The sequence below is a fragment of the Oncorhynchus mykiss genome, chromosome 19 (genome assembly GCF_057628025.1).
Source record: "Oncorhynchus mykiss isolate SJ-2025 chromosome 19, ASM5762802v1, whole genome shotgun sequence".
NCBI classification, from domain to species: Eukaryota; Metazoa; Chordata; class Actinopteri; order Salmoniformes; family Salmonidae; genus Oncorhynchus; species Oncorhynchus mykiss.
The window spans coordinates 49,374,423-49,400,515 of NC_143040.1; the positions used below are offsets into that span (position 1 = coordinate 49,374,423).

The 26,093-nt window shown below is 44.5% G+C and overlaps 1 protein-coding gene across 4 annotated transcripts; it reads right to left on the minus strand.

Moving 5' to 3' along the window:
* syt16 (synaptotagmin XVI) lies at window positions 1-24,971 on the minus strand. Of its 4 annotated transcripts, none has more exons than XM_090211261.1 (7): window positions 24,810-24,971; window positions 16,071-16,250; window positions 10,891-11,106; window positions 7,429-7,691; window positions 5,741-6,202; window positions 5,438-5,627; window positions 1-4,501 (listed from the first exon to the last, which is right to left on the minus strand). In XM_090211261.1, exons 4-7 carry the CDS (start codon window positions 7,603-7,605, stop codon window positions 4,188-4,190), a joined length of 1,143 nt encoding a protein of 380 aa, XP_090067387.1. In that variant the 5' UTR covers window positions 7,606-7,691; window positions 10,891-11,106; window positions 16,071-16,250; window positions 24,810-24,971; the 3' UTR covers window positions 1-4,187. The 4 variants fall into 4 exon arrangements, with proteins under 4 accessions (XP_090067387.1, XP_036810696.2, XP_036810695.2 ...); XM_036954801.2 differs by lacking the exon at window positions 24,810-24,971 and adding an exon at window positions 24,286-24,541; XM_036954800.2 differs by lacking the exon at window positions 24,810-24,971 and adding an exon at window positions 24,286-24,516 and having other exon boundaries at window positions 16,071-16,307.
* Between the last annotated feature and the right edge of the window lie 1,122 nt (window positions 24,972-26,093).

Genomic DNA, 26,093 nt, shown 5'->3' on the forward strand with positions numbered 1-26,093 from the left:
TTTTACTACAACGTGGATCTTTATTTTATTAGGAAGAACAAAACTAATACCACCAGTATGTACAAAAGTACTATCTATGTCATTGTCATTCTTTGCATGCATGGTGCAGGCACTGTGTATATAGGCATGAGAACAAATCAACAGTCCGTGCATACAGCTGCATCTCACAGGAACATTAAACATGGTTGACTATACACTCATGCTCATTTTTATGCATGTATTTCTATTTTATGCATCTATCAATTTCACCCCATACAGGCATCAACTCTTACCCTTACGATACAGGCACTTCATTAGAATCTCACTGTGTGGAAGCTGAAAGCTAGCATGCTGTAGTAGTAACATATACTTCAGAGGGCATCTTGATCATTTCAAATGTCAAAAATATAGAGGGATCATGTACAGCAACTCTTGACATGCATACAATACATCATAATTGGTTCAGCCGGTACAGTAAATAACATCTTATCAATGTAATGGTCATTCTGGAATCATTGGTCAAATCATTAACTATACAAACCCGTGTTATAAACATGACATGAACTGCACCTACCAGTCATATCAGGTTAGGTTAGTTCATCCACAGAGCAGAGGAAAGTCTCTCCAACTGTGGCATCCATAGTTTGTCATCTTGTAATGAAAAGATCATCATCAAACGCAGTGCTATTCTCTTCCCTGAATCAGTTACTTACTAAGTCAATGTTCTCGCTAAAAGTGAAAAAAAAGTGGTTTTAACCTTTGATACAAATGTAAACGTTTGACCAACCTGGGCAATTCTAAGACAGCCACTCAGTTCCAAGGAAGCTCAAATATATTTCTCCATCCATTCTTCTCATTGGAAGAATTCCATATGTGATGTAGGGGTGATTAGTTTGATTGGAGGAAATGTACATTTTCATATGTAGCACAGCTCTCTAATTGAGTCAAACCCTGGTGTTTTGACTAAGAGTATGATTCCCCTATGCAACCCAAGGGACCCAATTACATCTGTTGTCTATCCAGGAAAACAGAGTGGTTGTGAAGGTTGCAGGTTCAATGCTCCATAACACCCCACAGGTCATGGACCATGCATAATTAACTCAAATGGCAGAGAATAATACTGATTTACAGTCCACCTCAGTACTTAATTGAACAATCAATGACTGCTTAGATAGAGTTAATCAGACAGGCCCCATAGGAGTCCACAAGCCAGACACTGACTGAACTGTAGGTACACTAAGGTTGAAGACCAGTGGACTAGAAGACCAGTAAACTGCTGTCCAGGGAGAGGTGCTTTGCAAAATATGCTTAGTAGGAATACAGTTGCTCTAAAATATCCTCCTTGGTGTGAGAAACCCTTGGCCTAGGGTGTGTAATAAGTGTAATCACCCAAAAGCAGCTACTGCCATAGGATATAATGAAGCTGAGGCAGACTTGGCCATGAGCATCAGCATCATCTTCATCATCACACTGTACGGTCCAAGGACTGAAACTACCAATGAGCAGAGAAAAATAATACACTGCTTGGGAGGGTCATTCATGGCATGATATTATTAACAGATGCACTGGGATATTTAAAGCCTCTTTTCAGCTCAGCATGGATGGCAGTTGAAATGAACTTTACCCTGGGAAGTCACTAAGAAAGGGCCACTAAATGAAGATATTGAATCTGTCAGACAGAGTGGACAGATGTTCTCATCAAATAGAGTAATATAAAGAGTCATAAAAAGTCCTTCAGTTGTTTGTCTGAGAGCAGGTCATGTCTTACAGTAGGAGAGGAGGAGTAAAAGTTGTAGATGAAGATACAAACACGTGTGATAAAGAACAGAAAACATGCTCATTCAATGTGAAATTACCCTGAACTATACAGTTTCAAAACCTAGAAAAGTAGAAAGCAGGAAGAAATCTATCAAAACAGTTTTGAAATCCAAATGATTAAATGTATGTTTGGAATGATACAAAAGAACAAAGATTTCAGTCTCCCTTTCCCTCATAAAGGAAGAAATCATTCTAAAACATTTGTTTTTCTTCACCTTGAAGTGTGGCTGAATAAAGTACGATAGTAATTCATCAAAAACCATTGTCCTTGGACAATCATAACAGTATACTCATTTTTGTATGACACAATGTTTGACATCTTCATAGCGGATATACAGAGAAGACCAACCAAACTTCTAGCTGTCTGTGACAACACAATGTAACTATAGTTGAAACCAATACTCAATAACCTTTTCTGAATTTAAACTTATAAAAACCCATAGAATAAATGCAACAATTTATCTTTTCTGTATATCCATATCGGCATAATTGAAGCACTTTTTTTGTTGTTTTTTTTTGCTATGTGAAATCCTTTTTTGCTCATCAATGGTGTAAACAGGTGTGTGGAGCTGTAGGTTGCAGATTGTAGTCATGGTGGGGCCGCAGTAGTTGTGTTGAGGCTCTCCTGCCTACACAGAGCAGGTGTCTGTCCGGGGACTGGAGTCAGGATAACTCCCTCCACTTACCAGGAACAACCAACTTAGTAACTAGGGGCCCGATTCCAACCCGAGTGATGAGTGCATAAATGGAACGGAATTCCCCTTTTATGCACTTTTCTCTCTATGCGTATTCTGACCTTGCAATTAAGCATGAGAATAGCATGCTATTCACCTGCTATTCGCTCAGGGTGGAGATTGACTAAAGTAAGGTGTGGCTGAGGTGTGTCTACTGATACGCAATATTCTGTGTGTCTACTGATAAGCGATATTCTGACCTTGACTTAATTCCCTATAATAATTTAATCAACTTTGCGCGCAAGGGAACTATGTATAAGGGCTAGCGAACCTGCCGGTTCCAAGTGGAAAAAGCATCTACTTAATTTTTTCCAAAATCAATAACACCATTTTCCATGCACTTTAATTTACAACTTGATAAGAGCTATTGATAAGAGCTAGGTATATGAGCAAACTGTTTGGATAAGGGAATTGTAAATATAAACTACACTTGTTTTAGATATATTCTACCTTATAGTCACTGGGGAAAAAATGTGAAACCAGTCATATGGTAGCAAACTGAAGCATATCAACATATCAACTTTCCCACTGTAAAGTTTATGAAATGCTGGGCCATTATGCAGACTTTTAATTGTACTGCCTTTTAACTTGCAGGGATGGGCACTCTCGAATGTCTTAATTATAGGCTACCTCAACTTTCTCTGTCTCCTATTTCTATCATGTTAAATATTAGACACTATCAGCATTGACTGTCAGTAATCCTAATAACACACATTCTCCTGACAATTTACTGTTAGTTCCCTCAATTGCTATAGCCTACATTATCATTCCATTTAAATACATTGTTTCGTTTACCTTCATTTGCTTCCTCTGTAAACGCTGCCACGGCCATGTGGTTGTTGCTGAGGATCATTAGTAACAGTTGATAATATAAAAATATATACGTAGGCTAATTAAATCATTACGGAGAAGGGCGCAGACCAAGCCGTAAGTCGCATGGCGCAATACCTGGCCGTGTCATCACACAGTTCCATGGTTAGTGCAGGCAATAAACATGGGTATAGCCTACTATTGTACACTATTCTCCCTATTATAATTCTATGTACACTAATCTTCCAACATTACCACGGGTTAACAATTTTAAGAATGAATCAAACCACCGTTTTCTTTCTTTCGTGCATAAACGCTCTCCAAACCTGTTTTTTATGATTCATAAATACTTTCCTATCACTAAATAATCTACAAGATCAAAGTATTTTTAAATCTACCATTTGGTGCTGAAACAGAGACGAATATGCATATATTTAGATGGTGCATATGTAGATGGCTTTCTTTCATTGATCCCTAATATTCTGAAACCGTTCTCACTATATATTCTAGTGAGTCTGTGGACAAACTTAAAGGTACACCGCATTTAAAAGGATGGTTCAAGATAAATGTACAGAAAACCCTATTGAATGAAAACTCCACAAGAAAATCTGTTGGCCAGGAAGTGCGTAGGTTTCAGTGGTTGAATTACATTCATTCAGCACGTGCAAGGGAACCACACCTGCAAATCCCTGTTCCCACCTTCATAAGGTAAGTCTGAATACCAACTACTGAGAAGTGCGTAGGAAAGTGGTGAGTAAGAAAGGCATAATACGTCGGAATTGGGCCCTAAGTGACTGGGTAAGTGGTGGGGATTTGCTTCCCATCCTTTCCTCTCCATCCTGGCTTCTAGGCTTCCAGGAGGACGTGCCAGCGACAGACCTGCTGGCCTTTACACTCCTTCATGTCCAGCCAGTGCAGCTGCTCCTCCTCCCCGCTGCTGTTCTGGCCCAGGGCGAGCCAGCCCACCATCTCCTTACGCTTCATGCTGCGGCGGTTGTAGATGGACACCATGAGGGTGACGTCACACAGCTGGAACAGGGCAACCTGGAATACAAAGGTCTCCTTGTAGACGGGGTTGGGCTGCCCCCGCCGCACTGATGTCTTACACCTGGAGATCTCCTGGCCCACTGAGTTGAGCAGAGTCAGCTTCCCATAGGTGTCTGAGGGAGGGAGACAGAAAGAAAGGAGAGGCTAAGATAGAGCTAATGAAGTCAAAAGGGATAAACAAAAAAAGTATGATTGACTAAGTCATGATTGCATGGGGGTGCATTCTGTTTAAGAGCCATTTTGATAGGGTGTGTGTCACAGGAGGTTGGTGGCTCCTTCATTTGGGAGGACAGGCTTGTGGTAATGGCTGGAGCAGTATGAGTGGAATGGTATCAAATACAGCAAACACATGGTTTGATGCCATTCCATTTGCTATGTTCCAGCCATTATTATGATCCGTCCTCCCCCCAGCAGCCTCCTCTGGTGTATGTTTGTATAGTTTTGTCAGTTTTGGACTGTAATTTCTCACCACTAGAGAGCAGTCTCACTGAGGTTATGGGTCATGTGGTGGGTCAGGTGTATAAGGTCACCGGTAACCAGGTAGTGGTCATGCATAGGTGAACAGGAGATTCAGCAGTTTCTTTTACCGCTATTCACAAGATTGCCTTTAACACAGATTACTGAACCACAAACCATCACGGTGAATCATCAAGTATAATGTGTCATCATACTCTTTTATTCATTACATCACCCAACAATATATCTAAGTCTGGACATTACATCATTTAGTCCAAATAAAATAAAATCATTAGCGCCAGAGGAGGCTGGTGAGGGGAGCTATAGGAGGACAGGCTCCTTGTCATGGCTGGAATGGAGTAAATAGAATGGTATATGGAAACCATTTTTGACTCCATTCCATTAACTCCATTCCAGCCATTACAATGAGCCCGTCCTCCTATAGCTCCTCCCACCAGTCTCTTCTGTTTAGGGCATCAGAAACATCACTCATGCATCAAGTGGCGAATTGGAACTTTGCAATAGCCCTTACAATCTGATAGTCTGTACGTATGATGGTAAACATGGGTGTGTGTGTGAGGGTGTTTGCTCACCGGGCGGCCTGTTAATGGCAAGGTTGCGGAAGTGGCTTCCCTTGATGAGCTCCACAGAGAGGCGCCCGGTGGTGGCGTTGTAGGACAGGCCCACCAGCAGCTCAGGGACGCCCCCGTGGGTTAGAGACTGGGTGGAGGATGCACTGTCACTCTGGGACACCCCAGCTAGACTGACCTGAGAGTCAACACTCTGGAGCACAGGAGAAGGTTACACACATACAGTATAAGTTTGCATCGTATACAGTAACATGTTAGCAGTGTTTTGTTGTGTCTTTGGGTGATGTTAAGGGTCTATTCTCTCACCTTCATGTTGCTGCGGGGCTCCAGCACCAGCGTGGTGTCCATATCTCCCCCCTCTGGGCTCAGCCCCTCAAGGCGGACCACCTTCTCCCCCATCATGCGCTCACGGGACATCCGGCCCCCCAGGGCGTAGAGCCGGAAGCGCAGGGCAGAGGTACCCAGCTCAGAAGGCTCCAGGTGTGAAAAGCGGAAGGTCTCGTTGAATTCGGGCACGGACCCCTTTTGGACGGAGGTCTTATGGCGCTGCTTCTTTGCTGGGAGCAGGACCACATGCACCTGCCACGAGTCCATCCCACTGCGCCCTTTGTCTGGGATGTCCCGCGCGGTCACAACGGTAACAAACAGCTTCTGAGAGGCGGCCTTGTAGTCCAGGGTGACCTCGAGGTCACCACATTTGGTGATAGGGGGGCGTGAGGTGGAGCTGGGGGGGCAAGGGAGGACCTCCTCTACAGGAAGATGCTCCTGCTGAGAGGAGGAGAAGCAGAAAACACAGACAGTTGCTGATATATGCTCCCTGCGAGAAGCCAACATATGAAATAGTCATCAATGTCATAATTCTAATCACATACTGTATTTTGCATCAGGCAAAGATAGAGGATGGTGTTAAAGAGAAAATTGACGCCAGCCAAGCAGCGCTTCATGCGGTCAGTAAACACAGCATCGATTGGGTCATCATGTTGACAGAGCAGGCGGAGTGTTGGTGTTGGCACGGCAACCACAGCTAAGATAATCATAGTGGCAGCTACAATATACTGCACAGATCAGGCGACATGCGCTTCTTCAAGCTATATCCCTCCCCAACACTCCCTTCATTTACTGACACGACAACCTGACGCTCAAGGTTAGCCACGACTCAAATGATCCAAAACAAACAATATACAATGATGCAAACAATTTGCTTTCATTCACGTGTATCTGTATGTGTTGTTCCATTCACATTCACATCCATATATATATATATATATATATATATCTTTCAATACATGTCGAAGGTATCTATTAGCTACCATCTACATACCATGTTCTATTCGACAAAGTGAGTTGGATAAAAGGTGAAAAAAAGTTAGTGGGATACTCATGCACAGATTGCTCCCCATTTCACACACACACACAGCGACAAGCTGTCGCAAAAGCACGTCTGGGCCTGGGTCTGGGCAGACAGTGAAATGGAGGCCTGCAGTGCTAGCCAGCATCACTTGCCCACTCGCTCTCACCTCACTCCAACTGGGCGCCTAAATCAAACATGACACATAAGTGCTTTAGCACAGTAGCACACAAACACAACGCTTATGCAAGCATTAGCAATACTCAGTAACGCTTTACAGCAACAGGTTGTGCCACATTTCATCAATATTTATGAGGCATAAGGAAGGAGTTATGCACTGTTTCCAATGTGCCCCTGGGCCTCATGTCAGCCTTTTCTTGGTATGCCCAAAATTCATCTGACAGGAAAAGACTGTGGGACTAATACAAAACATCTTCTCCTTGTCAGGTTCCTCATCAGTGTGGCATGATGGGCATAGCTGCCTCTTATTGCCAACCAACATTTCCCTTGAGAAAAAACTATGTTTCTCTGTATAGCAAAGCTACTGTATGTTATTAGTAGGGCTAGGACTGTTTCCTGAACCCTGATCAGGAAACTTTGGTTCACCAGGCCCAAGGTGACAGCGAGGGCTCGTTGGCTGCAGTACCTCTGGGCTCCATGTGGAGGAGCTGTCTGTAGGGTCGTTGTTGTCGTCACCCTGGTTGTCCACAGCTGTCTCCATCTCAAGGCTCCCCTCGGTGGCCTGGCGACTCATGTTGAGGGCCGGGCTGCCCCCTGTGTCCAGCGAGCCCTCCCGTGGTGGGCCGTCCAGCACCTCAGCCATTTCCTGGGACCCCAGGGAGCCCCGCTTCTCATCCCCGTATGACAGGGGGTTCTGGTAACTCAGCCTGCTCAGGTCTCCGTCCACGTCTGGGGACGATCACAGCAGGGCTTCATAAAGACACAATATCACATGGAAACATACAGCACACTCACACTGAGATATTTTGTATAGTATGCAGTCTGAAATGGAACAGGCTTCCCTTAATAAACATATCGGACAGAACAGACTTCTGTAATTAAACATTGTCATGAAACATCCTTGGGATATGAAATACAAGCCAGCCCTGTGTGTATAACATAGTAATTGAATGCATTTTATAAACATAAGCAATATAAAGCCTCCTATTTGAACAGAAATTGCATAACTTTTCAGAAACCTGTTCCTTCAATTAGTGTGGCTGGTATGGGGCTGCACCATGAGCTGATCAATGGCAATTACCTCCAATTCTGTACCATTAAGGGCAGACCGACAGTTATATCAACGACTACAGAGAGCGATCACCATGGCAACAGGGCACAGTGTGACTCATCAGTGTGTGTTGTGTGTTCCCAGGGTCGATCAGACCACTAGTTATATCATAACACCACCAGTCACATGCTCGCTGGAGGAAGGAAATGTGGTAGTTATTTTGAATCATAGGTAGTTATTATGAGTCACAGGTAGTTATTATGATTCACAGGTAGTTATTGTGAGTCACAGGTAGTTATTATGATTCACAGGTAGTTATTATGATTCACAGGTAGTTATTATGATTCACAGGTAGTTATTATGATTCACAGGTAGTTATTGTGAGTCACTGAGGCATGTTGAACCCCCATGACAGGATGTCAGTCATACAAACAAATGGATTATTTGTTCAATAAAATAATTGAATTCAATGAAAAAATATTTAGGCATAGTCAGGGAATTCATAATGCAAGGGGCCTCCAATGCGTCTAACAGGGGCTTTGATGAACACTTAGACTTGAACTGTACTCTTTATGTACCAGTAACTAGTGGTGGAAGAGGGGGTTGGGTGGGTAAATCCCCCCTTATTATCCAGGGCCATGACATCTGTATAATGCCTGGGTCTGCTGTCACCACTTAAACTGATAATTCTTATAGCCTGTCGTAGACAACAGCCACCATTTGAGTCCAAACAAGTCACTAATTAATCTAAAGACCCAGAGCGCTCTCTCACTATCTCTGTGTTGATCCCTCACAGAGTGGGCCAACCAAGCTCAGCCTGAGATCTTTACAGACAGCAGTCTGTGATGAAATGTTATTTTTGGGCTCTGGAGCGGTGGGTTGATTCATTGAGTGTGTGTACAGATGTAGGATCTACAGTGCCTTGCGCAAGTATTCGGTCCCCTTGAACTTTGCAACCTTTTGCCACATTTCAGGCTTCAAACATTAAGATATAAAACTGTATTTTTTTGTGAAGAATCAACAACAAGTGGGACACAATCATGAAGTGGAACAACATTTATTGGATATTTCAAACTTTTTTAACAAATCAAAAACTGAAAAATTGGGCGTGCAAAATTATTCAGCCCCCTTAAGTTAATACTTTGTAGCGCCACCTTTTGCTGCGATTACAGGTGTAAGTCGCTTGGGGTATGTCTCTATCAGTTTTGCACATCGAGAGACTGAATTTTTTTCCCATTCCTCCTTGCAAAACAGCTCGAGCTCAGTGAGGTTGGATGGAGAGCATTTGTGAACAGCAGTTTTCAGTTCTTTCCACAGATTCTCGATCGGATTCAGGTCTGGACTTTGACTTGGCCATTCTAACACCTGGATATGTTTATTTTTGAACCATTCCATTGTAGATTTTGCTTTATGTTTTGGATCATTGTCTTGTTGGAAGACAAATCTCCGTCCCAGTCTCAGGTCTTTTGCAGACTCCATCAGGTTTTCTTCCAGAATGGTCCTGTATTTGGCTCCATCCATCTTCCCATCAATTTTAACCATCTTCCCTGTCCCTGCTGAAGAAAAGCAGGCCCAAACCATGATGCTGCCACCACCATGTTTGACAGTGGGGATGGTGTGTTCAGGGTGATGAGCTGTGTTGCTTTTACGCCAAACATAACGTTTTGCATTGTTGCCAAAAAGTTCAATTTTGGTTTCATCTGACCAGAGCACCTTCTTCCACATGTTTGGTGTGTCTCCCAGGTGGCTTGTGGCAAACTTTAAACAACACTTTTTATGGATATCTTTAAGAAATGGCTTTCTTCTTGCCACTCTTCCATAAAGGCCAGATTTGTGCAATATATGACTGATTGTTGTCCTATGGACAGAGTCTCCCACCTCAGCTGTAGATCTCTGCAGTTCATCCAGAGTGATCATGGGCCTCTTGGCTGCATCTCTGATCAGTCTTCTCCTTGTATGAGCTGAAAGTTTAGAGGGACGGCCAGGTCTTGGTAGATTTGCAGTGGTCTGATACTCCTTCCATTTCAATATTATCGCTTGCACAGTGCTCCTTGGGATGTTTAAAGCTTGGGAAATCTTTTTGTATCCAAATCCGGCTTTAAACTTCTTCACAACAGTATCTCGGACCTGCCTGGTGTGTTCCTTGTTCTTCATGATGCTCTCTGCACTTTTAACGGACCTCTGAGACTATCACAGTGCAGGTGCATTCATACGGAGACTTGATTACACACAGGTGGATTGTATTTATCCTCATTAGTCATTTAGGTCAACATTGGATCATTCAGAGATCCTCACTGAACTTCTGGAGAGAGTTTGCTGCACTGAAAGTAAAGGAGCTGGATAATTTTGCACGCCCAATTTTTCAGTTTTTGATTTGTTAAAAAAGTTTGAAATATCCAATAAATGTCGTTCCACTTCATGATTGTGTCCCACTTGTTGTTGATTCTTCACAAAAAAATACAGTTTTATATCTTTATGTTTGAAGCCTGAAATGTGGCAAAAGGTCGCAAAGTTCAAGGGGGCCGAAAAGTTTCGCAAGGCACTGTAATTTTGAGCCAGTTTGCTACAGCAGGAAGATAATCCTGCAGCTACAGGAAATGTGAATTATTATGTGGATTATAATTAATGGACATTTTTCTAGGGCTTGATACATTTCCGTAAGAGAAAATCAAGTCTGAAATGTGGAAATTAAAAACTTCAGAAGCCTTTCTAAACCTCAAATACACTACAAGTTTCAAATGTCCTGCGTTGCAAGAAAGTTGTGATCCAATTAAGATCCTCCAATTAATCTGTACTCTGTACTGTGTCAGAACGTGTGTCTCTGTGTGCGTTATGTATGTGTGCCTCTGTGTGCGTTATGTGTGTGTGTATGTGTACCTTCGCAGTCTGAGGGCTCTGTGCTGCCCTCCTCCTGGTCAGAGAGTAGGCGGGTGAACTTGTGGCGTTTTCCCGGTGCAGCCTGGGCTACAACCTCGGTGGTCCCTGTAGAGCGGAAGCTCTGAGAGCGAGACACTGAGATCTCAAACTGCTTCACTACCTCGTCCTCACTATCCGATGAGCTGGACTGATCCTCACCATCCCCGTAACTGTTAACTGGATGGACCAGAGATCACACAAACACACACACACGGAATGCAGAGTTCACAAAGAGAAGGAGAGAAGGTGCAGGCAGGAGAGCTACTATAGAACTGAATTATTATAGTAGGATTATAGTAGGAGAGGAGAGGATAAGAGAGGAGAGGAGGATAGAGAAACACATCAATAATAACAATGTGAATATGATCACATCAATACGTGTGCTTGTTAAAACTACTGCTGAAGGCAAGACAAACACAGGAATGAATTCAAAGACCATTTGATAAAACGATCACAAGCACAACCCGCATATCCAAATTGGATTGTGCCTGGCAGAGGAGTGTTGGATCACTGGGACTTTAGTGTCAACCAGTGATCTAACATGCTATGAAACCAGAACAAGGAGAGCGGGAGAGAAGTGCCAGCTGTACATCCCCAAAGCATTACAAAACAAATTAGCTGTTACCTGTTATCCTTTCATACACTCTCTCTCTCTCACTCTCTCCCTCCCTCTCAACAAAGCATTTCATCTGAACACCATTAGTTCCACCAGTGATGGACAGAAAGACAGTGAGTAACTTGGTTATGTAAGTGTCTGTTGACATATTGATTGAGGCTGTAATGGAGATGTATCACATGTCTCTGGCCCTGTCTCCCTCGTCAGTGTAGGTCACCCAGTACAATACCACCCTCTTTACCTGAACCATACATCACCATGGTAACCCTTGGATGGCTCTAGTGAGTGGGCGAGAGGCTGCTGATTGATTTGCTGTGGCCCTGCCCACCTCGTGTTCAATGCGTCTCCAGGGCTGCAGTACCGAGAGCCATCTAACCCTTAGCCTTAATATCATCACACAGTAGGGTTGAATGGCGGAAACCCGGTTACCGTGATTTACCGGGATTTACCGGCCAAAACCACAGACAGGTCTACATGCATTGTGAACTGCGTTATCATCTATCTCATCATGGTAACTTTTTGTTACACTTGCTGCAGCGAAGCCTATGCTACAATAATATGAAGACCGAATGTGCATCTAATTTACCCATCTCCATCTGGCTTTCGGGAGTCAACTTGTTTTTTTAATTGTAAAGATTTTTTAAATTTTTTCTTATTGCAGCTGCAGAGTTTTAAAATAGCCTATCACTCGAATATCGTTGCTTTAAATCAGTGTACACGCGAGCACTCTCTCGCAGCCTTTCTCTCTCTCCCATAAACTCTATTCAAATTGCATCCAAAATAGATAATCCTGTTCTAGATTGATATATATAGCCCTCTATATAGAGATTTCCTAGCCTACCTCTTCCAGGTAATAAATTCAATGCACTTTTAGCCACATTTTTTAGCTAACTAATGATGGGTTATGCATAACAAGCTTATAATTTATAGCCTCTGTCTCTTGCGCAATACACAAACACCTGTGCTCCTCTGGCCTCTCCTTAAAAACTGCTCCTTAGCTCTTGGAGTCCCATGCAGGAAAAGCTAGACTAGAATAGCTTGCTGGACATTATTTCTTTGCATTTCTTGTTCTTGTTTGCTGAATGTTAAATACAGCAGCCAATAGAACTCACGGGTAGTTTAAAAGAAGAGGGAACGCGCGATGGTGGTAGGCTATGGCATTTATTTATTCAGACCCATAACCATTCAATCTTCATGAAGAGAAGTGAAAGCCGTCTGCATCTAATTATAGTACTATATATTATGTTAAGCATGTCATTAAAATGATGAAGATGAGGACAAACTTATTTCATTTAACTGTTGTAAGCGAGGAAGGAATGAAGAAACAATAGAGAGAAAGAGGGGGTAGGCTACATATAACAACATTAGGGGAAATATTATAAAAAGGTACATATGAGTCAGCCTACCAATAATTATACAAATAGGCCCTATTATATTTAACATTTAAAATCTAATTAGCTAGCCGACACTTGTAACTTTGTTGGCCGCAAGTGCTTGCACCCGAATCACATGTTCTCTTCTGCTTTATCAGGGTTTGAACGATGTGAGTAGGCCTAATTCCAGCCCATATAATATAGTATAATACAATACAGTACAGTAATATAGTTCACACTAAACAAGATTAGCCTACTGGAGCTAGTTTCATTATTTACCCAAGAGAGCATATAGCGAGCTACATCTTCCTGTCACATTCTGATCGGTTTCACCTGTCCTCATTATTGTCTCCACCACCTCCAGGTGTCACTTGTTTTCCCAGTGTGTCCCAGAACTGTCTCTCTGTGCCAGTTCGTCTTGTATGTCCAAGCCTACGAGTGTTTTTTCCCGTTTTCCTGCTTTGCCTTTTATCCTTTTTCTAGTCCTCCCGGTTTTGACCCTTACCTGTTCTGGACTCTGTACCCGTCTGCCTGACCATTCTGCCTGCCCTGACCCCGAGCCTGCCTGACCTTTCTGCCCGCCCTGACCCCGAGCCTGCCTGACCATTCTGCCTGCCCTGACCCCGAGCCTGCCTGACCATTCTGCCTGCCCTGACCCCGAGCCTGCCTGACCATTCTGCCTGCCCTGACCTCGAGCCTGCCTGCCACTCTGTACCTCCTGGACTCTGATCTGGTTATGACCTTTTGCCTGTCCACGACCATTCTCTTTCCTATTCCCTGTGGATTTATTAAACATCTTAAACTCCAACCATCTGCCTCCTGTGTCTGCATTTGGGTCTCACCTAGTGTCATGATACTATCGGCTTTTATATTTTTCTGTCATGTGTAATGTGCAGTAGCCTATATCGTATTATGTATTGGATAATGGCACAATCATTTGGGCTTGGGCTAGTGGTTAGAGCATTGGACTAGTAACCGGAAGGTTGCAAGTTCAAACCCCCGAGCTGACAAGGTACAAATCTGTCATTCTGCCCCTGAACAGGCAGTTAACCCACTGTTCCTAGGTCGTCATTGAAAATAAGAATTTGTTCTTAACTGACTTGCCTAGTTAAATAAAGGAAAAAATCAAATGTATTTAATGTGTGTAGCATCAGGTTTGAATTTTCATGCTGATCAAAGCTCAAATCAAATATAATGCTTTTTAATGACACTTCCGGTTTTGCCGGGAAATACCGGGTTACCAGGGAGAAAAGTGATTTATTCTCTAGATGGAACGTTTGTAAAATACCGGAAAAATATTCAACCCTATCACACAGTCATCACTACTGGAACATACTGACCGCAGCTCTCTGCCACTCCAACCTCAGTACTCCACCATCACAATCACACCAAGGCTTATCATTCCTGCGCTCAGGACCTTCACCACATCCTAACAGTTATTCTTGCAGAGCCCCCATCACTTCACTAAAGCCTAGTGAGTGCACAGAAGAATCCTCAAAGCAGGTTTCCATTAAAAAAAAAAAACATTTGATTCATGCTCATTTGACCGCACTAAAAGATGATCGAGAAAATAAAGTGAGAAGGTTCAACTCCACAATGCTGAGAAGACCTGTAGGTGCAGGCACAGAGAGCTGCACAAACACATCCATCAAGGTATGCAAATGAATATGGCGGAGGGCCACTCCTGAAGCGAATGACCTTGAGAGTATTTGTCAGTCCTCTCAGTCTCCATGTGACAGCCGTAGCACATGTTGGAGAGCTCATTTAGACGGCCACTCTCAGAGCCCACGTCTAAAAGTAGGCCACTCTCAAGTGCCTACAGTATAGCAGAGATCCATACAACTCTCGCTCAACAGTGTGTGGGTGTGTGTGTGTGCATCCCTCAGAGTTCTGTGTATCTGTCACCCACGCACTTACACACATATTCTAACCACCCTTCCTGTAAAACACACATCAGTACAGTACAGTGAGGATTCACATAAGAGTCTCTCTATTCACAATCTTCAAGGTGATGTCTGACATCTCAGTATGTCACAGTATAACAGACTGAATCTACTTCTGATATTGACCCACCCAGTGTGATGAAAGATAAACGCTTTACCTGCTGTGCCAGCCTTACTGGAGTACCGTGAGGCTGCCCAGCTCACCCTGCTCCCCACCACCTCACTCTCCTCGGGTATGATAGAGAGACACTCTGCAGATGGGGCAGCCCCAGAACAAGAGCTGCTAGGCCTACTCATGCCCCGTAGAGCCAGCTGAGCCTGGAGGGCCTGTAGCCTCTGCTGGGGGTCCATTGAGGACACAACAGCCCTGGAGGTACGGGACCCTAAGTCCTCCTGGAGCTCTGAGGGATCAGACACCTCCTGGGTGTCTCCTGGTGAGGGTGTTGGGTCAGCAGACATTGTCTGAGACTCCCTAGCCTGGCCTGGTCCCTGGCCCGAGGGTAGGAGGGCCGCAGACAAAGACTCCGATACCTGGACGAACCATCCTTTCAAAGAAAGGATCTCCGATACAGGATCGTCTCGCTTCATCTCGTAGCAGCGCACTGTAAACGACTGTTACTTCAGAGTGACATGACTGCAACTGTTGACTTGAGTACAGTATCAGCCGAAACTCTGCCTATCCAAGCAGGAGATGTTTGCTCAAGGGACTGAACAACCAGGAAATACCGGAGCCAAGAACACCGCCCTCTCCAACCACAGAGAGCCAAACGTTTACCTGGGGATTATGGGAAATGTTTGCAGTGTTTGACTAATGACGAACAAAGCACAGCCTCCTCCCTAGCTGAATGATTAGCATTAAAGGGTTCCATTGTTCTACTACCGTATGTTTCAAGATAAAGTGACAGCATTTCTACAATTTTTGAGAAGAAAGGAAGATAGTGAATTACATGGATATAACATATTTTCCCCAGCCAGCCACTCTCTGGCCTCCTACCTGTCTCCCTGCATTAGGCCCGCTCCCTCCTCACTGACAGTCTCTCACCTCCAGTCTCCATCCCAGGGCCCACCCCTCCAACTGGTCACCCAATACCAGAAACCCTACCTCAGGACCCAGAGAGCAGACAGACCCCACCCCTCTGCCTCCCGTATTCCCCAGTCCCAGGCTCATAACCCCTAGGCCCCAGTCAGGCACCATGCCAAACCACTCACCCAGCCCCTGGCGGACTCCGGGCCTGCTGCGGGAGCGTTTCCCGCGGCCGTGCTGCTCCAGACAGGGTAGACCCCCAACGCGGGAGAAACACAGCTTCTTATTGATGAAGAGGAAGAGGACAGCCAGAAACACCACAAAGACACCCACCGCAGACAGGAAGCCGATGGCCTCTGGGGTGACTGTGAAGGAGAGAGGACACACAAAGACACACTGATCAGACCACATAAACAGACAGCCTGAACACACACACACACACACACACACACATACAGTCATACACACAGGATACACACACAGACAGAATGGGCAACACTTTAGTAAGAGTTTCAGTTTAATTAAGCTAACAGGGCAGAAGTTACATATTCTGGGTGTGGTATCTGCCTATTGAATTTTAGAGCAAATATACATACAATTGTACATGTTTCAAATAATAATACATTTGTTTGCAATACATAAGCTTATGAAACTTTCTTGCGATTTAGCATTGCATATTGAACATTCTGATTCTGATTCAGGGTTGTAAGTGTTACGTAACTTGCCATGTATTACACAACTCTTTTGAAACCACTCTAATGAATAGTAAAACAGAAGGAATAGATAAACATCCCCCACTGCTTGAGCTCAAGTTCAGAATCCTGTCCTTCTATGGACATGTTTAGTGAGCTGTCTTGTGAAGGCCATGAGGAGGACTTGTGTACTAACAGCCCCTTTACACTACACTACTTTGACAAAACAAAACCCGGTCCAGGAGAGATACCTGTGAAGTGTAAAGAGACAGATCTAGATTCAAATCTCTCGTTAAGAGATTTTTCCCACACTACCTCCTTCTGAGTCACACATGAAGCAGGAATGTGGCTTTGGCCACACGACATCCAAGGCTAGTGTGAACAGAAAAGTTGCAAATCGGATGTTGAAGATAGGTAGATCTCAGTAGACATATTTTACTGATGTAAATGGCCCCTAAGAGAAAGACAGAAAAATAGAGTACTCCACTCCACTCTTAATGACTCTTCCAACCAATGAATACAAATACAGTACAAGAGAGAGCCAAGTCTTTCTTTGTGGTTTCCACGACAACCTCCAAAGTGCAACGGAATCAATAAAAGGAGAAGTAGAGCTTTGCCATGACTCTATGCCTTGGAGAAACACCCTTTACAGATGGTATGAAGTCAACACTACTGGGAGGATTACTGTAGGTGTGCGTGGGTGAGTGTGTGTACAAGACGCTGAAGCATGTAATACAATTCCTTCATCCATTTCATTTCTCCATTATTCCATGATGCCTCTCGTTATTCTCTGTTCTGTTGTACTACTCTTCTCGCACTAAGCCTCTGGATCTGCTATTTCCCCAAGGTCTCTCACTGTGGTCTGTTACACATCCACATACAACAACCAGAGGAAATTTGTGGTGAGACCCAAAACAAGATAACTGGGGTTTCCTTCTCTGCTGCACACAACGGGTCCACTATGTCTCTCTGAGAGCCCCCTGTGTCCCCATACAGATGGACAGGAAATGGACCAGGGTCAGGGGGTTGGGGCGACACCTGCTCCTCCCACAGAGCCCTCAGCAGGGCAATCTGCCTCTACCACACACACACACACACACACACACACACACACACACACACACACACCAGAGCCAACACTACTGACAATATCATCTGAGTCTTCACTAGGAAAACAAACCAATACCAATTCAGAAGCTGCATTTGAAACAGCAGGGAGATGAAGGATACCTAGAGTAGTGCCGAGCCAAGCAGAGAGGAAACCTAATTATCCCTGTTTACACCAGACTGAAAGAAAGTGTGAAGTCCCTTTGTTCAGCTCCACTATAAGGTAATCTAAACACCACTGTGATAATTCTCACACTAATAAGAAGCTCTATGGACTGATCTCATCATCATGTAGTTGAGGTGCAATTTTACCATGCTTTCAGTCATCCGTTGAATCTAACCCTGACTTCAAAGTGTTCTCTCCTCTTCCTGGTTTCATTTCAACGCTGGGTGGGAAAGTCAGCAGCATAATAATCAAGCTAATGTTTTAATATTCACGCAGAACCACATTGACACTCCAGCAGGCATGCTCTTACTGAATAATCAAACAGGATCATGCACAGACAGGCATTAACATTCAAACACATCTCTCCACTCACATCAAAATAAATCTCACATACCCAGCTAGTTCACAGCCCTCCAGCAGAATGAACAGAATGAGCCAAAGCAACATCACTCAACTAGACGACTATAGTAGAATCAGATCGTCTCGCTACAAAGGAAAAGTCTTGAAGATATGGATGTATTCTCTGCTAATGAACTTGTTTCAGGAGAGTGAGACTTGGAGTAGACAGGTGTGTAATAGAGAGAGGGGCAGGGCAGTGAACAAACACTGGTACTGTATGCTGTCTATTGGCTGTGTGATTGTGTGAGTGGTCCTATTGTTTGGGGTAGCAGCTGTAGTTGTGCCAAGGTACAGGACTATGTGTGTGTGTCCAGTCTCCAAGCATGATCTTTATTATAAAATGTACTGCTGACTATGTAGATTGGCGCATTGATGTTGAGGTGAGGACACCAACATGTGTTTGTGGTACACACTGTGCCTGGGAGAGAGAGAATCAGTTTCTGGGCAGGGGGTTGAAGAACACAACCCTTATATACCACATTATGTTTTCTTCATATCCACTATGTTGTTTTCTCCTTAGTTCAAACCCTATGACCACAACGCCTATCTCACAGCTCAGAAACACCTGAGCATCACAGCAGTAGTTGGTTTCCTTGGAAACAGCCCAATGGCTCTGTTGAGGATAATGTAATGAGTGTCTTTGCCCACACGTAGAGAAAGGACCCATGTTACCATGGCACTGCCAGTCAGTCTTGCCATGATTGGTCAGGAGGACAAGAGCTCTTCAGTGATGAGGTGAGTGTGTTAGTAGGGATCAGAAACAAAGGACAGGGCCCAGAGAGAATGGGGACCAGGAAGCACAACAATAGTCAGGGGGTCGTGATTGATAACAATCATGAACATGTGGGCTATAGCTACTGTATTGTATGTGCTGGGGCATGTGTTCACCTGTCTAACCATGCATATGAGAAGAAGGTAATACTAACGTCAACATAGAATAAGCTTGACGCAGGGAAAATAAGTAAGACTGAACATTCACATGAATGATCAAGGCCTTCAGTCCTGTTTCAATAACCAATATCGGAGCACTGTCACAATGTTGATGTGCAGATGCCCTCTGCTGGTTCCATGAGGTTGAGCATGAATATTCTGCAGACTGAGCAATTTCATGTAGCATATGCAACATCATGAAAGACAATACAATACAAAATTACACAGACCCACACACTGGAATGAGGTCACAATCTACGTGAATTCAAATAGAGGAAATATCTGTCTTCCCCAAACCTCTCTGTCTTTGATGATTTAGAAAGAGAACGTCCTAAACCCATGAGACTAAAGAGGATAGCGCCATCTGTTGGACATTTTAGTCGTGGCATTCAACAGAACAACCAATTTATCAAATGACTCCCAGAGGTCTGCGGAAATTAACCTTCTACAACGGGAACCTTTCATTTTGTTACATTACTATCAATGTAAGAAACATATCTGCTGTTTCCTCTGATACAAACTGTATAGAGGTGCAAAGAAAGTGTAAATGTCAAGTTCTCTCATCTTCAAACATTTGAAAATCAATCAAGATTTTTTTCCCCTAATCAGCCGATATCATGTTCATACATCTTCCTATCAGCCGGCACAAACTAGACTGAGGATATACTGATGAAATGAAAGCAGCTCAAATGTCCTGGCTGAGTGGAGTAGAGCAGGTTCTGTCCCTGTAGAGGGGAACTGTGAGTCTGTAGGTCCTCTCTCACCCTTCATGTCTCACACCGAGCTTCCAGTTAGAGTTAAATCTTGCACTCCTGCCCCCAGTCTCAGTTGAGTTATGTAACACTATATTGCATCACTCCAATAGGGTATCCTTCCACGTGGCAAGATAGGATTTCAGATTAAAGTTGTGTACCGGTTAGTGTTGATGCTACTGCTGAGCCCCTTAAATAGCTGCCTAGTGTGGCTCTTCATTTTCTTGGTTCATTCTAGAGAGGATTTGCTTGGTAAGAGCTCTACGTTAGCATGTATTAGCGCAGAAGTATACCCGCAGCTATTCAATAGCTTGGAGCAGCTAGCTAGCCCTCCATCTGGGTGCTCTGCTGTCCCCCCACTCGGTTTGGCTTGTGCCATCTTGTTTGGTTTTGTCTTTGTTTTTATTACTTGTGACAGCGTACCAACCTAGTCGATACTCGGTTTGGTCGACCAGTATAGCGGCGCTGAGAGTTTGTCTTAGTTGTCTGCGTGACTTGTCCGTACACCGGAACCCTCACGGTTTTAGCATTGGGGTTCGGGGACCGCGCCGCAGGATCAAGAGACTATGTGTGTTTCTTGCAGTTCTCCCCTAAGAGTAAGCTAGGTTTCGCGAGGCGCACCACGTTTTCATCTCTCACAAGGTGCAGCCATCTTGCCTAGACTTTTCTGTGTTCCAAGTTTGCAAAGTATCTAGCTTAACAAGAGGTGACCATTGCAGGACTAAGCACAGTAATAAACACACTTTCCCTTAAGTCCCAAAGAAGGCGATCTTCCTCGGGATGTCCATAGACTCAACTCTCATGAGGACACCTCCCAAAGGTGAGAGTAAAAATCCTATCCTACCTCAACCGTTTCTGTCTCGGAAGAGCCCTGTCAGTGTTAGAGTGCCAACAGTTACTTGACCTACTGATGGTGGCTACCCTGTTGGTTCCATCAGGCCACTCCAGCAATGGTTCAACTCCCACGGCCGTTACCCAAAACAACACAGACACCATCAACTGCTGGTGATGAGTGCATGTTTGAGGACCCTATCGAAGTGGCTATCCTACTCCTTCCTGTAAAAGAGGGTGTGCCTGATCAGAATCCACCGCAGAGAGCTGGTGTGCGCTACGCCTCTCTGATGTGTTGGGGAGCCGTGTTCAGTGGCATGGCAGCCAGCGGCCGCTGGAGGCCCCATGGTGCCTCATTGTGCTGGAGCTCAGGTTGGTTCGCCTAGCTCTCCAACAGTTCCAGCCTTACCTGGTAGGACAGCATTTCCTGGTCCATAGGCTCGGGAGCGCTTGCCATGGGCCCAAACCCGCTTGGCATCGTTGCAAGCAGAACATACAGTATCCCCTGGGTCCTGAAAAATGCAGGGGACATGCTCTCTCAGCCTGTCGAAGGGGGACTAGAGTCTACACCCTCAGGTGGTGCTACTGCTTTGGTACAGGTTCGTGAGAGCACAGGTGGACCTGTTTGCAGCTCAGGAGAACACTGATTTCCCCAGCTCTTTCTCGATGTCAGACCCTATAAGCCCTCTGGGTCTGGATGCCCTAGCTCACGATTGGCAGGCAACGACACTTTACATGTTCCCAGCATTTCCCATATCCTAGACAGGGTCATCTTGATGGGCCACCAGCTGCTCTTGATAGCTTCATGCTGGCCTGAGACCACCATGATTCAGCCTCCTGTTGTCCCTCCTCTCATGGACTCCATGACAGCTGCCCCTGAGGCCCGACCCGCTCTTTCAGGCTGGGGGGGGACACTGTGGCATACGGACCCACACCGTTTCCAGCTTCGGGCTTGGCCTCTGAGAGGCATTAGTGGACCAGTCTAGGCCTTCAGGACAATGTGGTGAACACTTTGCGGAGCGCCATGGCTTCTTCCACCAATGCATCATGTCAAATGTGGCGGGGCAAATTCTGTACCTGGTGAGAGAGTCATATGTGCAAGCGGTTTTACGGTTTTCACAGTCACAGCTCGATGCGGCATCCACATTGAGAGTGTATCTAGCCGCAATATAGGCATGCCGTGATGACGGTCAAGAGGTACTATCGAGTCAATGTTGCCCCCGCCAATGAGGTCAGGGCGGCTGTGCTGGAGGTTGCCTCTGCTTCCCTGAGTCGGGACGGAGGAACACCGCGACTATGACTGCCCCGAACTCAGTCCTACAGGACTTTGCTCTCTGCCTGGCCCTTACCTAGTTTGCCGATTAATCTGGTATTGTGATACCATAATGGAGTGATCCAATATAGTGCTACATAAAAGGTTATGTATGTAACCATGGCTATGTGAGCTATTGGATCACTTCAATCCTCTTTGTCTGTGATCTACGGCACCTCGAAAAAGGACAAGGTGGAAGTAGAGCGGCGGAAGCTGTTTAAGGGGGTCAGCCACAGCCTCAGCACTACACGATACACTGGACTAATCTGAATGTATCCTGACGCGAGGAAGGATACCATATTGGAGTGAACTAATTATGTAGCTCACATAACTGTGGTTACATACGTAACCTTTGTTCTGTCCGCAACCTACTTCCTTCTCCCTCCCTGTGTTCTGTCTGACTCTACAAGAACTAGCTCCCTCAATCTCTCCTAATGTTCTTCCTGTCCAACTGGGCTAGGCCAAACACCCTTCCTGAATAATGCTCTCAGATGCAATAACATGGAGCGAGGTGATGACATCGATCAAAAAGTCTAGACTGCCTTTCCACTGGTGTAAGGTTGAAACACATCTAAGATAAAGTGTTGGCCCAAATTGTTTTTTGATGATTAACAAAATAATTAAACAAGTCGTGTCTGTGTGTGAACATCTGACGTTTCATGAAACTATATAGATTAATATGCTATATTCTGAACAGAGTTTAGACTACAGTAAACAGGAAATACTGTACATGAATAACACATGCGCACACACACACACGGTCAGTTCCAGGCCAGCCCTGTCTGCCCAACATGGAGAGAAATGTATGAATTACGCATGGCCCTGTAACTAGGCCAACATTAGCAGCAGCAGCAGACACAACAGAGTGCTCTGTACTTATTCAACCATATTCTCCAGCTCAGAGGAGCTTCTGTACAACACAAAGCTCCGAAACATACAGAGATCATCTATTCAGTCTCTCCATTGTGGGAACTGAGAGAGGAGGTTGGTTACGGCTGAGTTAGTCTACAGTTCAGTATGTCTAGGTTTTCCCCAGGCTTTGTTTTGCAGTTTGGTGAGATATGGTTCCAGACCAGTTGTTCAGGGATAGAATGTCCACTGGAGAGAGTGGCCACCTCTAGGGATATGACCCAGAAAAGGGATCTGAAAGTATGGATGCATGTACAGACTTTCTAGTCTCACAGTAAATCTGCATATTTACCTTAAAGGGTGTCTCGACTCCACCCACACCTTTCCATGAGTTTATATAAACACGATTAGGCATTCTTAATGAATATACTATGAGTGAAAAATCAGGCACACTCCTCATGAATGTCCATGCTGGCAACTAGAAATGACTGTGTTTCTAAATGTCTATGTTTGGCAAGTGAGGTTGAGTCCAACTGCTGGTGAGTTACTCTCTGTTACTTTATCACTACAATGCAGGGCCATTCAGCTTTGGTACAACAGGCTATTGAAATAATGGGACAGAATAATAAAGATAGGTCAGTTGTTAGATAACTTTACACATTTAATAAGGCGCTTATAGTGTGTGTGTGTGTGGAGTCAGTTAGGGGATTCTACCATTCATTGAAGTCCATACAGGCTCCTGCCAGCTGTTATTCAACCTCACAAGTGGTAGCCTATTTATGGCCTGATTTGTATAAACTAATGTTGTACCTTGTCAAATGTTGACCTAGATTAACCATTCCATTGGAGATGGCAGGCTATATCAAAAATATAACTTCTGTGTGCCGTAGCCTACATAAAATGCAAATACTCATCTGGGCGCAGGCCTATCCTTAATTCCAACACTGAATCGAGTTCTAATCATTTGCGTCATAATTTAACACATAGCCCTCAGAAAAGTCAATAATAATGACTGCAATGGCAGGTCGTCACAGGAAATATGGCAAAGGGGAATTCTCACATATGCCAACATACAATTGCAGAGCACAACATGCGTGTTAAAGTCGTAGCTGAAATAGCGTAATTATAGCCTATTATGTCAGCCGACGCAGCCAACACAATTATATATTGTATCACTGTATCAAGCAGTGTAAAATGGAAACATTGTAGCCAGACGCACCAAGAAAGAAAATAGCTTCAATCTCAACCGTATAGCATATGCAACAGCAGATCGTGGAATTAAATAATTGTACTAGCCTATCGCTTGCCTTTCCTCTACTATAAAAAAATACATTTGTTCATTTTCTCTATTGGGGTACTTACTATCTGTGGCCATGGTTGAGTCTGTTTAAGGTCCGATTTAGATGTGAATAGTATTAACGTTGCAGTGGCATCCCCGGTGGCTCACATTGTCCATAGATTGCCGTACGGATAGCGGCGGGTAGGGGTATACTGGCTGCTGTGGGCCGTTTCCTCGCCTCCTTCCGCAGTTGCCCAGCTCTCTAGCCGCATTTACGGTTTAGACTCTTCCTACCACCCTGACGTTTCGCCAACACACCGTCCCTCCTAGCCTCAAAACAATGACGTGCTCGCCCCCATACCTCTCCCTCCCGTCTCTCTCTCATCTTCTCACGAGTGACCTTATGTGCACCTACCTGGCTTTGACCAACAGAGCACAAATTATTTTATTTCAAATTAAATAAACACTTTCCAGACACAGATGTACTTGGACCAGGTCGGTCTTGTTAAAGACACGTTGGCCAAGTGAGTGACCTAGATAGATTATAGGATAAATAAATGACTCGAAACAATTCACCATAATTCAAAAACGATAGGCTACTACTTACCGCGACTGGGAGTGACTATAGTAATGATCGAATTCTTTATTTAAGTGTACAAAACCCACAGTTACTGGCTGATACTCATGGTGTGTGCTGCCTGTCCTCTTCTCCCGCCTCTGCACCTCCAATGCCAGACTAGTTCTCCATCTTCAGTTAGCAATTTACTGCAAGACTAGTATGTTACAGCATCCTACAACCCAGTTAACTCCAATTGATGGAAATATTTGCATAATTGCAAATTGTAGTCAAACTTTATTTCCAATTCATCTGAAATAAATATTGGGATTGAAAAAAATAAGCATGTAGTGAGTGTGTTTGGTAGGCTGCCCTGAGGTTGGTAGCACATTGGTTATCCAGGTCAGGCATTGTGGTGGTGACACGCATCAGCATGTAATGCAGAGATTGATAAAACCAACTGAGTGTATATCTGATCTGGGGATTAGATTAGTACTTCGTATTCTCATTGTGACATAATATAGTACTAAAAACCACGCACACACAGCCGCTTGACAGAGTCACCCATGTGTAGAAGTTAATCGTGTGCAAACACACTAACAGAGATGAGAGCAGTCCATACGGACCTCAGAGGTCATACAGCCAGTGCCATCCAGCTAAATTGCCTGGATGCCCATTCAATCAAAGATACACAACCACACCCACAGAAACATACACAAACACACCCACGCACACAGAAACATACACAAACACACCCACGCACACAGAAACATACACAAACACACCCACGCACACAGAAACATACACAAACACACACAGAAACATACACAAACACACCCACGCACACAGAAACATACACAAACACACCCACGCACACAGAAACATACACACACACAGAAACATACACAAACACACCCACGCACACAGAAACATACACAAACGCACCCACGCACACAGAAATATACACAAACACACCCACGCACACAGAAACATACACAAACGCACCCACGCACACAGAAACATACACAAACGCACCCACGCACACAGAAACATACACAAACACACCCACGCACACAGAAACATACACAAACACACACACAGAAACATACACAAACACACCCACGCACACAGAAACATACACAAACACGCACACAGAAACGCACCCACGCACACAGAAACATACACAAACACACACACAGAAACATACACAAACACACCCACGCACACAGAAACATACACAAACACGCACACAGAAGCACACCCACGCACACAGAAACATACACAAACACACCCACGCACACAGAAACATACACAAACGCACCCACGCACACAGAA

Excerpts from the sequence above, each read along its gene's own strand:
- syt16 (XM_021574255.3), bottom strand. The coding sequence starts at position 15,449 with ATGAAGCGAGACGATCCTGTATCGGAGATCCTTTCTTTGAAAGGATGG. Across the intron at positions 11,107-15,019 it reads CAGTAAGGCTGGCACAGCAG|TTAACAGTTACGGGGATGGT; the intron begins GTAAAGCGTTTA and ends TGGTCCATCCAG. Across the intron at positions 4,502-5,437 it reads TGCCATTAACAGGCCGCCCG|ACACCTATGGGAAGCTGACT; the intron begins GTGAGCAAACAC and ends TCCCTCCCTCAG.